Below are 15000 nucleotides of genomic sequence, written 5' to 3'. Positions count from 1 at the left end.
TCTCACAGCTAGCAGAGACATGAACATCAGTGCCAAGGTAAGTGAATCTCTACGTAACCTCCACATCCTCACCACAAACAGGTATAGACAAGATAGTAGCATCCAAGATGTCATTGAAAGACTGGATCTTAGTCATGACACAGGAAATCCATAATCCCAGTGGCTCTGACTCCTCATTCAGCACCTCGAGGGCCCCCAAAAGGATATGCAGAGTCCCCACAAAGAAGACCATCATCTGTGAAATCAAGGTCAGAGATTTTGACATTCCCAAATGGGGCACCGCAGATTGAGCACTCCGACATCTTCCCCAGAATCCAGTCCATACAAGTGCTGAAAAGTGTTAGGGACAGTACACACCCCTGACGAACTCCAGCAACAACTGGAAATTAGTCGATATGGTATCACCACATCTCACAGCACTCCAGTTCCAGAGTATTGTTCAGACTTCAGATTGATCAGTTTTGGTGGCACCCCACGCACACCAAGAATCCTCCAGAGGGCATCCCGAGTCGCAGAATCGAACGCTTTGCAGACATCAACATCGGCTGCAAGCAGCCACTGCCGAAACTCTTGTCTGTGTTCAGTGAAGACCCAAAGAGCAAGGATATGGTAAATCATTGACCTCTTTGGTGTGAAGCCTGACTGCTCTGGGCGCTGGTGCTCAAGCAGATGGTGGTGAACCGTCAAGAATTATCCGAGCAAAGACCTTTCCCTGCACTAAGAAGAGTATCACCCTTCGGTAGTTGTTACAGTCCTGGCGATCACCCATCCCTTTCCAGATGGGGACAACAAGGCCCCTCTTCCAGTCAGTTGGTATGATGCCTGTGTTCCATGCAGAGCACATAACTGCATGCAACGTCACGAGTGCAGCATTTCCACCAGCCTTGGGAAGTTCAGCATGGTTGCCACAGATCTCAGGAGCTTTCCCCTTTTCAACTGGTTCACCGCAGCTTGTGTTTCCACAAGCAAAGGTAGATAACAGTTGACTATCCGAGTGGTGTTTGTCTCTGGAGACCTTGGCTCTGGACATGGTCAAAACAGTGTTTATGTCCAGATGGGAATTTGTCACCGGACGCGTCCGGGCGACGTTCGACTCCGGACGCGTCCGGGCGACGTTCGACTCCGGACGCGTCCGGGCGACGTTCGACTCCGGACGCGTCCGGGCGACGTTCGACTCCGGACGCGTCCGGGCGACGTTCGACTCCGGACGCGTCCGGGCGACGTTCGACTCCGGACGCGTCCGGGCGACGTTCGACTCAGGACTCGTCCGGGCGATGTGCAACTCAGGACGCGTCCGGGTGGCGTTCGTCTCCAGACGCATCTGGGTAATGTTTATGTCCGGATGGGAGTTTCTCTCCAGAGGTGTCTGGATGGGAGCTTGTTTCAGCTCATGTCTGAGGGGTGTTTGTCTCCGGAGAGCTTGGCTCTGGACACGTCCGAGCGGTGTTTATATCAGGATGGGAATTTGTTTCGGGACATGCCCGGACAGGAGTTTATCTCCAGACACGTCCGGGCAGGTGTTAGTCTCCGGATGTGTCATGATGGGAATTTATCTCTGGAAGTGTCTCAGTGGTGTTTGTCTCCGAACCTGCCCAAGCGGTGTTCATGCCTGGACGGGAGTTTTTCTCCGGAGAGCTTTGCTCCGGATGCGTCCAGGCGGTGTTTATAGGATGACCAGTCGAAAATGGATTTCAGACATTATTTTGTTTCCATCTTCAGTTATTCTCTGCACAATCATTGTGATGAGACAGTGTGAATCGTAATTAATGTTCCACTGCACATCTGCCTTCCCTTCCGGACACTGTCTTCCGTTCCCCCACCCCTCCTCGCTGCCCCTCCCTCCTTTCCAATCTCTCCCACCCCTCTCTCTCTCTTCTCCCCTCTTTTTCTCTCCCCCCCACCTCCTCCTTTAGTATTCCCATCAGCAAAGCAATGAGTGGTATTTGCTAGGCCTTGAAAAAAACAGCTATGTATTGTGAAGCTACAGAAATGTTGATTTGTATGTCAAGGTCAGACACAATTCCAAGTGAAATTTTTTTTTTTTTATAAAGAAGGGTGGATAATTTTTATGAGAATTGAACGTTGGGGATATGATATTGTTGCGGTTCTGCAAAACCGCATGCCTCTAAAGCAATGGCACCCAACATACAGTGATCCCCAGGCAGTTATTTAATTAGTGTTAACGCAGTGAGACCTTCCTTACATGTCTCGTAGGTTAACGAGACGAAGTGCATTGCATGGGTCACCAAACTATATCTCTGTCTTCTCTTCTGATTTCGACTTCAACCCTTTCCTTTTATCCATGGTCCAAATCAAATCAAGCAAGCAAGCACACACTCAATATGCATAACAGCACCAAGCAGCCACCTGTGAAACACTCGCAACATGAACAAACTCGCTGCCCAGCACGCACGTGGTGCCCTTTCATTCAAATTTTCGCGCCAATTTACAATGGCGTTTCACTTTGCTCAACCTTCGCTCAACAAAAACTCACCACCTCGACCACCAACATCTCCTGCACATGGGAAAAATCATCCCGTGCCTCCTCGCACCTCCGCAACGATACAATTTTCCCCCAAACACAGGCGTGCTGCACAGCCCAGGCCACTCGGACGGCGTGATGCAGGGACAAGCCAAGCACGTTAACAGCATCAACCGCATCTCACCGGAGATGCCCTGAATGGGCACGTGGGACCAAGACGACCCTCATCCAGTCACCAGAACACCGCGGGATGTGCGGCGACGGATGGGGGTCGCGGGAGTTCAGTGCAGGGCCTTGTCGCGTCGGATGTGCGAATGAGACCACTTCCAGCCTGAGGAGTCTGGCATGGCGGTGCGATGTCTGTCGTGGGCAAATAGGGAAGCGCGATCCGGGTGACGGCGTGTCGTTTCGGTCGTTATGCCACCCTTCACCCAGGACTTACAAAAGGTGAATCGCGAAGCCGGACGCCCTCCTTTTCGCCCTGCCTCGCTTTAGTCTTCACCTATTTGCCTCACCCCCTCCTTTGTCTGCCATTGCTGTATCTGCACTCAGGGTTGGTGTGCGACAGACGTTCTTCTGGGACCAGTGTGGAGCACGCGTTTCAACAACCCCCGACAAAGTGAAATAAGCAGGAGATAACGTGCTGACTCTTGAGGTGGGATCGCTCAAGCGGAGCGTCCTATGGAGGTACACGCTACACTCACAGACCTATGCACGACTTGGCTCGAAATCCTTCACCTCACGCATCTTCATCTATATATATATATATATATATATATATATATATATATATATATATATATATATATATATATATATATATATATATATATATATATATATATATATATATATATATATATATATCTCTCTCTCTATCTGGCCACACAAAAGACCATCCATTACAGATTTGCAATGACAGTTTCCTCTGGCACGACACTGCACCCCACATATTGCACCACACCACACTTCCCACTCGCACACCTGAAAAACCAATATTTCTCCCTCCGACCTCCCCCAAAGTGTACTGCGTTGCGTTGGTCAGCCGACCGCGCCAGGTATTGCGAGGCCGTTAGTTCTCATCTGCTCTCTTTCTTTCTGGCTATCTAATCTTCCTCGGGTTTGTGTGTCTGTATGTATGTGATGGCGCCTGTTGTCGCATAACTTGCGATTGTAGAAGTGATCATAGGATAAGTCTGCTGTGTCTGCTTTTGTAAATTGCTTGCCTTTTGTTGCACCCCACAAATTCCTTGCTATCCCTGCTACACATAATAATAAACCCATTCACTGTGCCACATACCTTTCCTCACATTATTGTAAACTAGTATGTGCCCGTACGTGCGTGGCCGTACGTGCAAAAAAAAAACTAAAAAAAAAAATCAGACACAGAGTTAATTCAAATCCAAATTTAAATCAAGTTTACCTCCCCGTCTTTGCTGGCGATGACATTCGCTGCCATTGACCATTGCCACTCCTACGCCACAGTAATTAAGGCGCCCTTTCCCCATCGGTCACGCCTACACAGCAACGTGTCCTGTCATTGGTTTGGTAAATAAATGGCCATAACTTGGGAAGCACTTGTCCGATTAATATCAAACCTTGAAAAGGCACATACTCAGGTCCCCAGCAATTTAGCTGGCAAGTTTCAATTAGATCGGACAAGTGGTTGTCGAGAAACACCGGTCACAGACACACAGACACACAGACACACACACACACAGATTGCTGGAATTATAGATCGATAAATGCTTTCTATAGAAATGTTCCCAGCTCGTTTTTGTATTTTCCTTCATTGGTTCAGCATCGTTCGTATCTAGCCGGTACGTCCTTGGGCAGTTACGCTCGGCTGCATCTGATCTGGTCAGGTGATCCGGTTTGAACAAGGCGCACCGAGGGCGTGTCCCCCGGTAATTAGATCACGTAACCACCCGGTAACCGGTATCCATTAGACGGATGACGCTAAGTCACATGGTCGAGTTATTGGCGTTCACAGTCGATTTGCGACTTGCCGTGTCACGGAGTTATCTGTGTGCGATTGTTTGCGATTCCGGAGAGTCTGGTGGGAACCCAAGGTAGCTTCCCCCCTCTTGGTCTTCTCGCCCCAACCCCGGGTCTGCAACAATGATTTAGGGTGTCATTGGTCATATAAAATAAACCGACAATACATGCAATAATTAAATCAGTCTCAGAAGACAGAACATTAGCCAGTTGGTGGAAATAGAGATATGTGGAAGCACCATTTGCAAACAACAAATTAAATAATTAAACAAAGCAAAAATCAATAACAGTTTCACCATCATGTATGTGATGAAAACACAAAGAATGGGTTTCTACAGAGTAAGTGAGAGAATACAAACTGATTTAACAACAGGCATATGGGGAGGTATACCTCTATGCTCTATACCTCGATCCAACTGTCAGATAGATATTACCTGTCATCATATCTCATATTTCTGAGACATAAATGACAGCAAAAAGCCTTCAAGAAAATCATCTTTACGGTGTTTAAGCACACCTACAAGAAAAGGGACGATTTGGTATTTTAATAAATACAAGTCTGAGAACGTAATGCATTATACCCTGCCGAACACATCAGAATTTCACCATGCAAGTTTGCATATTCATATCACGAGGTATAACCCAACCAACCTAAGGTTGGTTCGATTTTGCCTAATCATCATACGTGTTGGCCTATTGGGATAAATGAAAGAATATATTACTGAACTGCAATACTTTTAACATTAAAAACATATAATTTTAATTTTCAACTTTCAATCCGGAAGAATTGAACAACTTCAACAATTAAAGATCAATGTACATAAAAGTTTCATGAACAAGTGATCGGGTAACTGATGTCACATCCCAAAGTTCGTTCACCTAAGTCCAGTAGACATGTCAAATATATTTCTCAAAAAATTAATGCAGCAGGCTTAGGCGACACAGGCGTCGTTGAATAAACCGTAATGGGTGATTGTGTCGCCATTCATGAGGACATATAATTCGGAAATATCGGTTGCACGAGAAAATGGAAAATATGACCTGCAATCACAGATGGAGCTTATAATAAAATGTACCGAATTGTTGCACGCATCTGAACTGTTTTTGTGTCACAAGCTTAAGACTCCTTTGAGCACACATCGGACAGTGGTGGCGACTGTAAAATTACAGATGCGATGATACATGACGTGATCCACGTTGAGATCGTGTGCAAAGGGCATAAAGTTTCCGCCGTTGCTGTGACCACAAGGGCGGGGTTGGGTCCGATGTGGCGGCGGAAATGGGTAGTTTTGGTATCGGAACATACCCATACCACTTTTTCACTTAAAACACAACCGTTTTAACTGGCGTTGACATCCATATCAAGAAGTCCAATTGCATTCTTCGAAAATCGTAGGTTGATCGCACAATGGTCAGAATACAAATTTTTATACGCATCAGTGGTATACTGATGGGGAAAATGTTGTCGAATTAGAATATGGTCTGGGGAGCTGTCATATCAGGTGTAGGTATATAACACAAACTTCACGTCAATGTCGTGACAGAATCGTTCAAGTTGACGGACACCGCGTGGGGTTGATGAATCTATATTGAAGTCGCCCATCAGAATCTCGTTGTTCTTGAGTTGACTTTGGATAAATTTCAGACCTCTCGCTACATGCGATGGGTGAATGTCGACGAATGTTACTGGTATGTTTTCAATTTCACATCGAATCATCTGAGTCCTGTTTTTCCTATCAATGTCGGATTTCACATTGGCCATTAGCGGTTTCGTTCGGTCGTTGGTGAATAGCATAATACCCATACTATGTGTTTCAAAATCAAGGCGACTGATTGTTTCAAAACCATCAAGTATTTCTGAATCTGGGTCAACACTGTCAGACAGTTTTGTTTCGGCGATACAAATCACATCAGCGGTCATCAAATTATTGTCACATTTCATATCAGCTATATGTTCAGCGTGAAGTAACCCATTGATATTTAAGCACACGATCTTAATGTCTTCACCTTCTTCGGAGTCATCATCATAAGCGAAAATTTGGTCGGGAAGAAATTTCTTGCATAATTTGTGCGTGTTGGTGGGTTTCGATAAGTGGAGCAGCTCCCTCTCAACAGGTTTGGACAGCGTGATCACGGATGTATCGAATGCTTTCAGATAAAGGTTAGTCAGTCTGTTGAAGCACGTTACAGCGACGTAGAACCAACCTGGTTGTACATTGCTTGGTTTACCCTTCACATCGGTGAAATCAATGATCGATTCATTCTCGGTCATCCCTTGGCTTTTGTGACGAGTTATAGCGCATGCAAGTATTAGAGGAAACTGCAGATGCGTCACATTCCCGTTATTACTCTGATCGAAAATGAACATAGCATTCCTTCTCACAATCGCACAGCACCTTTTACGCCTTTGTAACCATATTTTTTACGTCCCCGAGCTGCGACGTTAGCTCCGACATTGTCCGTAAACTTGACCCATATTATTTCTACCTTCTCCTGCTAAAGGCCCGGTCACACCTTGACGTTTTAGCCAACGTATGCCGATTTTTGAATTTTTTTTCAAAAACGCTGGCACACGTTGAATACGTTATGGGTAAGTTTTGATTACATTGAGAGCACGCTGAAAAACACTGCCATACGTCGTTGTACGTTGGCTTTAAACGTTGTACTTTTTGGTTCTCCTCAAATTTTTTCATGCTTAAAATTTCACGACGTATGCCGGCGTATGACTCACACGTTCCGCTACGCTGGCCACAAGTTGTATGCATGGTCTGCGATCGTTGACAGACGTCAACACATGCTACTTGTAAGTTAATCATAAGTTGAGACACGCCGAGGTAATGTTTAGCGTACCCGAAACTTATTTCTAACCGCTGATTAACGTGTTTTTGGCACGTTACGCGATCGTTGCCACACATCGACAGACGTTACTTTTAAGTTACTCATAGGCTGAAAGACGTCAGTATAATGGATCGTCCTTGCGTCAGCGTCCACGGCCACGGCCAGGACACTTATTTGCAGCATTCTTCAAACTTTTCTTCGGCATGACGAGGATGTTCACACTTCGATGTCTAGCTTGGCTATGATTCCAATTGTCCATCGGCAGCGTCTATTTAAAATAGTCGAGTTTGAGCATTTTAACACGTTCAGAAGAAACGCTTCAAATTTCCAAACCCCAGCGTCAAAAAACAAAGGCGAGTGACAGCAATTTAAATCGTTCATTGTAAACAATGAAAATAGCTGAGTGGTACCATTTAAAAGTCGTTGAGTGTAAAAAAAAATCCAATTGTTGAGCGCAAGCGTCTACTTTCAATAGTGGAGATGCAGCCATTTAAATCGTTGAGTGGCAGCCTATGAATAGCAAACCCTACGTCACCGGCAAAGATAAACTGCCGCACGATATGGATAAGTTAGGCTATCGTTGGGCATAGTTTGTGAACGCCGGCATCATGATAATTATTCGTTGGTATATCGTATCTATAAGTAATCAAAGCACTCCATGCACATTATTAGTTCATTGTGCATTTGTCCAACCCGTTATGAATAGATCTAAATCGTAAAAACAAGCTATAGCTCATTGTTGAAAAAGCCCCATAAAAAATTAGCCGCGAAAAACTTCGAACAATGGTGAAAAGATGTCTCCTACCCGTGGACACGCGGACGCAAGGACGATCCATCATAACCCACACCCTCCCCATCACACTCACCTACTACTGCCAACATGAACAAACTACTACTAATACTAATACTAATACTGATACTGCTAACATGGACATCGACCCAAAAAGGACTTGAAAACACTGTTGGGTTCCCCTTTTATGAGCAGCATTTTTATATACCAATTCCCAAAACCGCTGGGAACACGTCTTTATATGGCAGTTGTAAGCTAGAAACACGTTAATTTATCTTTTTTGTCGACCGGAAGACGTAATTGGAATACGTCTACATACGTCGATGTGTGTTGGGACTACGTAAAGAATTGGTTCAATGCACGTCAAACATAAGTTAGAAATAAGTTTCGCGTAAAAAAGACATTACCGCGACGTGTTTCGACTTACGAGTAGCTTATAAGTAACGTTTGTGGACGTGTGTAAGCGTCCACATATCGTGTGTAAAACTTATCCCCATCGCATGCGGAACGTGTGTCATACGCCGAGTACGTCGTAAAATTTTGAACATGTTTAAAATTTAATGACGTACTCCACTTACTACGACGTATGATAGCGTACTTTAGCGTTCTACTCACGTATACCAAACTTACTCATACCGTATTTGACGTGCCCCAACGTTTTAGACACATTTTTCTTAGGTCGGCATACGCTGGCAAGATCGCCAAGGTGTGACCGCGATGTTGACACTTCCATTTCTATGGCAGTTATGATTCGAATCGTTGTGAGTCAGCCTTTTAATAGGCTACGTCACGACATCGTCGGCGATGCGTGCAACGCGCTCTGCCTAAGTTAGACTATCGTTGGGCATCGGTTGTGCAGGCCGACAACAGGTTCAGCATTCGTTGGTATAAGTTATCTATAAGACAACGAAACGTTCTGTGTCCGTTACCAATGCGTTATACATAAGACCAAGTCGCTATGAATATGTCCGAATCTTTAAAAAAAAACATCGAAAGTTCAACGTAAGCCAGCGTTTTACATACATTTTAATACGTTGCCATCGCTGGCTAAAACGTCAAGGTGTGACCGGGCCTTAAGGCGAGTATATTGAACAATAGGAACCCCACTCGACTACATATCCTCGTGCACCGTTGGTGAGCCCATCTGGTTTATTCACATTCACAGTAAGCATAACAGGACAATCAACCTTCACTTCAAGTTGATAGGGCAAATTGCCAGTCTTCGTATAGTTACCGTGTAATTTCTTAGAAGAAATCTTACCGACATCTTTTTCAGGGTGTGTCACAGTGAATACTTCAGATGGACCTTGAATCAATTTTAGTTTCTCATAATTTATTTTTTCATGTTTTTCATTGCTGTAAACAAATATTTCTCTATTGCCGGTTTTGTAAGCTTCGTTGTTATATTCGTTTGGACATGGTATAAGCCGTTCTTTCAAATGGTCAATATCCAAGTCTGACATCGTATTTGTTCCAATTTTATCACACATAGTTGAGAAATCAGGATCTTCTAAAGAACGCATGTTCTCTGTCAACTCGTACTGTTTGAAATATATCTTGCAATTGTGGGTGGTGAAACTCGCCTTTCCCTTCTGGACATATCTCTCATAGATGGCAGAATCTCGGACTGGAGGAAGTTGAAGAAAATCTCCACAACATATCACCGGTAAGCCCCCAAATGGTTTGTCCTTTTCGAATAGTCGTTGGCATTTTGTATGGATATTATGGAACTTCTCAGCACCGACCATCGATATTTCATCAATGAATAGACACTTTACTTGATCATGTTTATACGACAATGTTGCTCACGAGGAATATTGTTGAATATTCTGAGTATTTTGGCCAGGCATTAATTCCAAACTGGCCTCTATAGTCTGACCATCAATGATATGAGCAGTCGTGACCGTGGGAGCCAAGACGAGAACTAAAGGTTTATCAAGATTATCACCAGATTTCATTAGAAGAAATTTCGCTACTTCGATCAGTGTCTTCAATAGAAAGCTTTTTCCTGTACCAGCTCTCCCAGCTCTGTAAAGATGAAATTGTTCACCTGAAGCAAAGCGTTCGATTACATCGTCTGTAATACGTCTCTGATCTGGATTTAATTTACCAATCATCGCACAGACAAGTTGTCTCTCTGGGACATTTATTTCTTCGTTGCCAGAGATTTTCTTTTTGGATAGTTGTAAGAAATGATGTAGATTATCTTTTGACGTCGTCTCATCTTTTGAAGATGGCAAATCTAAATCTGATTTGTCGTCATTTTCACCATCGGAATTATCATCATGTTTTCAAAATCATCCGTATGTTTCTGAATACGTTCAAGGACATCTCTATTTTTCTCAAACTTTCTGCGAATATTGTCAATATGGACTTCTTTGTCCTTGAAAAGTTCTTCGATGGATTTGTTTGGGTGAGCGTGAATTTCCAGGGTCTCGTTGCGAAATGGGGTAAACAATAATAGTAAACCTCTCATCCTTTCGGTCTCTCGAAATCGATCAATACGTTATCGAACGACACACTGCCGACGTCGTTTACGTATATGTCCTCGTTTTTTGTCCTTCAACCACATGGTTGGGCCGATATGACCGGATTGTCTGTCATCTGGTATAGTTTCCAATTCTTCGACGACTTTATCTGATTCTGATTCCTGGACGTGATCATAATCCCAAGCGAATTCTGCTTATGTCAGTTTGTTCAAACAGTCCGGACGGTTTACATAGTAATCGTAAATACTATTGAAGAACGTGTTATCATCATCTTCCATGTCAGCAATGTTCGGTCTTAGGAGACCATTCCAGTTTTTAGGTTCATTCACAATGATGAATTTGTTCGTGTACTCAAACACATTGGATGAACTAACATTCTATATAAACCTTCTGGTCTCGAGAATTCTCCACCGTTGTCGAGAGCTCTTCCAAATGCCTTCAATTTTTCATCAGCGGCCACGCCATATTTTTTCGCCTCTTCGTCAATTTGTTTCAAGAGTCTGCTGAGACCACTTCCACCCCTTGTAAGATAGCCAAGTATATAAGCCACACATGCATACTCATCAAGGATGAAAGACGTGTCCATATTAGCGCGATGGATACCAAGAATGCGCGAGTTATAATTGTTGGGAAATATATCTTTACACTCTCGTTTGAGAAATACTTCAGATCCACCGCCTTTAGTCCCAACATACGTACCAATAGCACGGTAATAGTCTTCTTCACTGAGACCTACTGCTTCCAGGAATTGGTCAAATGTAAGTTCGAACAAAGCGTTACGTTCAGCGGTTTCTTGACCTCGCTTTTCAACGTGGCATTGTCGTCTTAGATATTTTTTTATTTTGTGACAATCGGATTTCATTTTGTTCAACTGATTTCCAATTGTTTCTGGCGTTCACACAATCATAGTTTTCCTCATGGGGAATTTGGGAAATTTGAATCGACAAGCTTCGACAATTGGTTAAGGACCAGATCGTTCATTGTCATATTTACCATGTCCTTCGTTGGGCTTTTCATCATGGATGTTTTCTTCTTGCCTTTTTTGCATGTGAATGTATTGTCATGTGTCCGATAGAATTCTACATTTTCGTGGAGCGTTTCGGATGAATCTGGTAATTGACCTCTCATAAGCACATCAATGAATTCACAACATTTTTTATTTGACTCCTCAGAACCATCGAATCGTGGAGCTTTGTTACCGTTTTCATCTTCCAACCACAACAACGAATGAACGTGTAGTGCTCCTCTTTGTTGAAATTCAATTCGGTAGAAGTTTATAAATCAAATTCAATTCAACTCTAAATCTAGTAACTTGGTAACTTGTATATCTCGTAACTTGATAACTGGTATATTGAGTAACTTAGTAATGTTACTGATCTGAGGCAGTCACCACCCCTCGACTGATTTATTTGTTAATGTGTTGTGTAAAATAACTGAGGTGTCACCACCAGGAACCACCACCGATGATTGAATATTCGTTCAATAGTCTTCCCAAATCAGGACCGTTGTATGTTGATATGATCTGAAGTGATGTTTGTCGGAGTAAAAGTACCTGCATCCACTTTCTGACACAACGAACTTCATGTGTTTACACGTTAAGTGGACAGTTTTAATACGAGCCTCGTTAAATTCACTTTGAAGCACAAGCGAATTTGTATAAATCACAAGTAATGAAAGCTCTTCTGCGTGATTGTGACGACTTCCGAATTGAAGCAGGTAATAATAATGAAAGTTCGTCTGACGATGACTTATTGATTATCGAGTTTGATTGTTGCGTAATCAACACAGTTCATCATCAGATAAGATAGGCACATATAATCCCGAGAAAAATAGTCAAATACGATGTGGATATAAATACGATCGTAGTAACAATAGACAATAGATGGTGGTTATGTAGTTCTAAATGATGAGTAGAGTTTATTTATACACGTTTGTATGTTGTATCTTAAGCTCGTTTTTGTATATCTGAAAGTAGAAGAAATGAGGAAGTGTTATTAATAATTTCACGATTCAATAGCAAGTGGTGGTAGGTTTTAGCGAGTCACGGATTGGGGAGTCGGGGAGCAAGTAATAAGTTATATTGACGTAACTGCAAGATAAGACACAATCAGCACTCATATATGTTCAACAATGTCTGGTACTTTTACAAGTGTCGCCACTGCAACTGTCAACCAGTAATGTGTTGTTTGGCAGAAAGTCAGTTGAAAGTTGTCTTCGTATCCAGATCATTCCGGGCAGAAATCGACACGTGTCAGATTGAATCAGAGTGATTATCAACCTGGAGAATTTCACACTTTCTTTACAGTTGCAATTTCCAACGCGAACCACAAATAATTAACAACTACAGAATATGTTAATTAGTTAATTGAGACGTCATTCGACTCAACAGAAGTCATGCATTCGAATTAGAATAGAATCAGAATGTTATACATTATTCGTATTATTCCATTTTCTTTCAAATATGAATCATAATTGTCTTTCTCTGACATCACATTGTATTCCTCATACCATCAATCCATAGTCGAGGACACGGTCATATCAATAGGGGACAGCGTGACCTGAAAAATGATTTATCAATCAATGAAATGATCAGAATGATATCAGTTGGATGCTTAAGCCATTGAAGTGGAGGCGTCAACATAACATGTTACCCGAGTGTGTGGATCAGTCAAAGACTTCTACGATATACACGTTCCATGTTGAGCGATAAAATGTGGTAAATCTGCAACGATAAAGAGAACAAATAAATCTGCAACGATAAAGAGAACAAATCACCCCGATGGACACAGGTACAATCTAGATTTCAAATTCAAAGGTCGAAAGACGCCGACATTGAAATAAGATACAAATGAATGCATAATATATTATGATGTCAGTAGTCAGTTCGCCACACAATACCAAAAAAATCCAGTTCAATTCACACAACTTTGAAATTTTTACCTAAAGCACTTTTTTTGGCCGTTGCTGGACAACGGAGACGGCCATAGCAATGGTTGTCATGGTGTGTGGTAGAGGTCATGGTACGAACCTACCATTCGAGTTTCACCATAATCGAACAAGAATTGCGAAATCCCAAACGTAGTCCGCCTTTTTTCAAGACGAGTTTTTCGGCCATTGCTTGGCAATGGTGGCATCCATAACAACGGCTGTTATAGTTGGTGGTATAGATCATGACACGAACCTACCACTCGAGTTTCATCGAAATCGACCACGAATTGTGAAATCCGAAACGTAGTTCGCCTTTTTAATTTTTTTTTACCTTCGAGGGGACGCCACTGGCAAACTGGCGGGAATCGGGAAAATAGCAAATGATGAAAGTTGTAGACTTGAATTGCACAACAATTCGACTAAGAATTGCGAAATCCTAAACGTAGTTTACTTGTCTTGATCATGACCTTGATCGTAGATCAAACTTGTCAATAATAGGCAATCAGTTTTTCAATAATTTAATTTATCTCCGAAGTGAACCAGTTAAAAATTTACAGAAGGAGGTGTTGATGAGCCTCGGGGAACAGGAATCCCAAATATCGAAACTGATGATCTTTCATGGCAGAGACTCGGAAACATCCACCATTTTGCTGCCGTTTCCATTACCTCTGTACATTCTCAGATGATTACGTGTGGGTTTAAATGTCACAAACAGCCTGTAAAGTCCCAATGGCCGGTGGGGTTCTATGTAAATGGTCCGACATTCACCACATTCCCATAAACTCACCATTTTCCAATTATTTCTCTCCATGCACTTCACAGCAACCTGGGGAAGGAACAGCAAACAAATGGAACAATCTCATGTTGTGACCTTTTAACAGAGCATGAAAAAGCAGGAAACGAGCACAATGTTGGTCTCTATTGATAAGCAATGATTGTAAATGTCCACCACATGTTACGATGAATTGGATCAGATGATGCAATCCTTACATTGTTTCATTGATGGTGTTCAGTTTCAATCAGTGTGTGTTCCATCAATAAGAGGTTTACCCTTGCACACTCAAACATGCTCGAGTTGATGTAATCTTTCTTGCAACCCTCAATTCAGACTCTGCTTTCATGGAATGTTGAGTCGAGTGTCGTGGAATTTTGATTTAACACTTCTCTGTTATGATTGTGGTAACCAGTGCGATGTCACTAAGTTTGAATGAAAAATGCACATTTATGCTCCGCCCAAGTCTTGCATCATGCATATTCATGTTTTGCTTCAGCACATTTATGCTCTGCTCATGTTTTGCTTATCTCTGCTGGGAGGGGCATAGTGGTTGGCTCCTTCCAGTCTGGCAGAACGGTGGTTGTGTGTGAAGAAAGCACGATTTTTACCGTCGCACTTGGACTGTTTTAAAATAAAGTTAAAAGTTATTTAAACCTCTGAGTGTTGGTAAGCTGCCTGGAGCATTCTTTCTTCATATAAT

At 42.7% G+C, this 15000-nt stretch overlaps 1 protein-coding gene across 8 annotated transcripts in view; it reads right to left on the bottom strand.

Moving 5' to 3' along the window:
• LOC147007581 (putative sperm motility kinase W) overlaps positions 1-15000 on the bottom strand; it is a 59931-nt gene that overhangs the window by 41958 nt on the left and 2973 nt on the right. For 4 of the 8 annotated variants that reach the window (XM_085866837.1, XM_085866844.1, XM_085866838.1 and 1 more), the window contains 3 exons: positions 14313-14351; positions 13249-13319; positions 13106-13155 (listed from right to left, as the gene is read on the bottom strand). Coding sequence is in view for 1 of the 8 variants with exons in the window: in XM_085866844.1 (XP_085722970.1) it covers positions 13106-13108 (3 nt within the window). In the remaining 7 variants the exon portion in view is untranslated. The remainder of the gene's footprint in view (positions 1-13105; positions 13156-13248; positions 13320-14312; positions 14352-15000) is intronic. The other 4 variants (XM_085866840.1, XM_085866842.1, XM_085866841.1 and 1 more) reach the window with 3 other exon arrangements.

This window comes from Eptatretus burgeri, unplaced genomic scaffold (assembly GCF_056783735.1).
Source record: "Eptatretus burgeri isolate ZD-2024b unplaced genomic scaffold, Ebu_testis_v1 Ebu_testis_scaffold_93, whole genome shotgun sequence".
NCBI classification, from domain to species: domain Eukaryota; kingdom Metazoa; phylum Chordata; class Myxini; order Myxiniformes; family Myxinidae; genus Eptatretus; species Eptatretus burgeri.
This window is presented reverse-complemented; position numbering and strand designations above follow the sequence as displayed.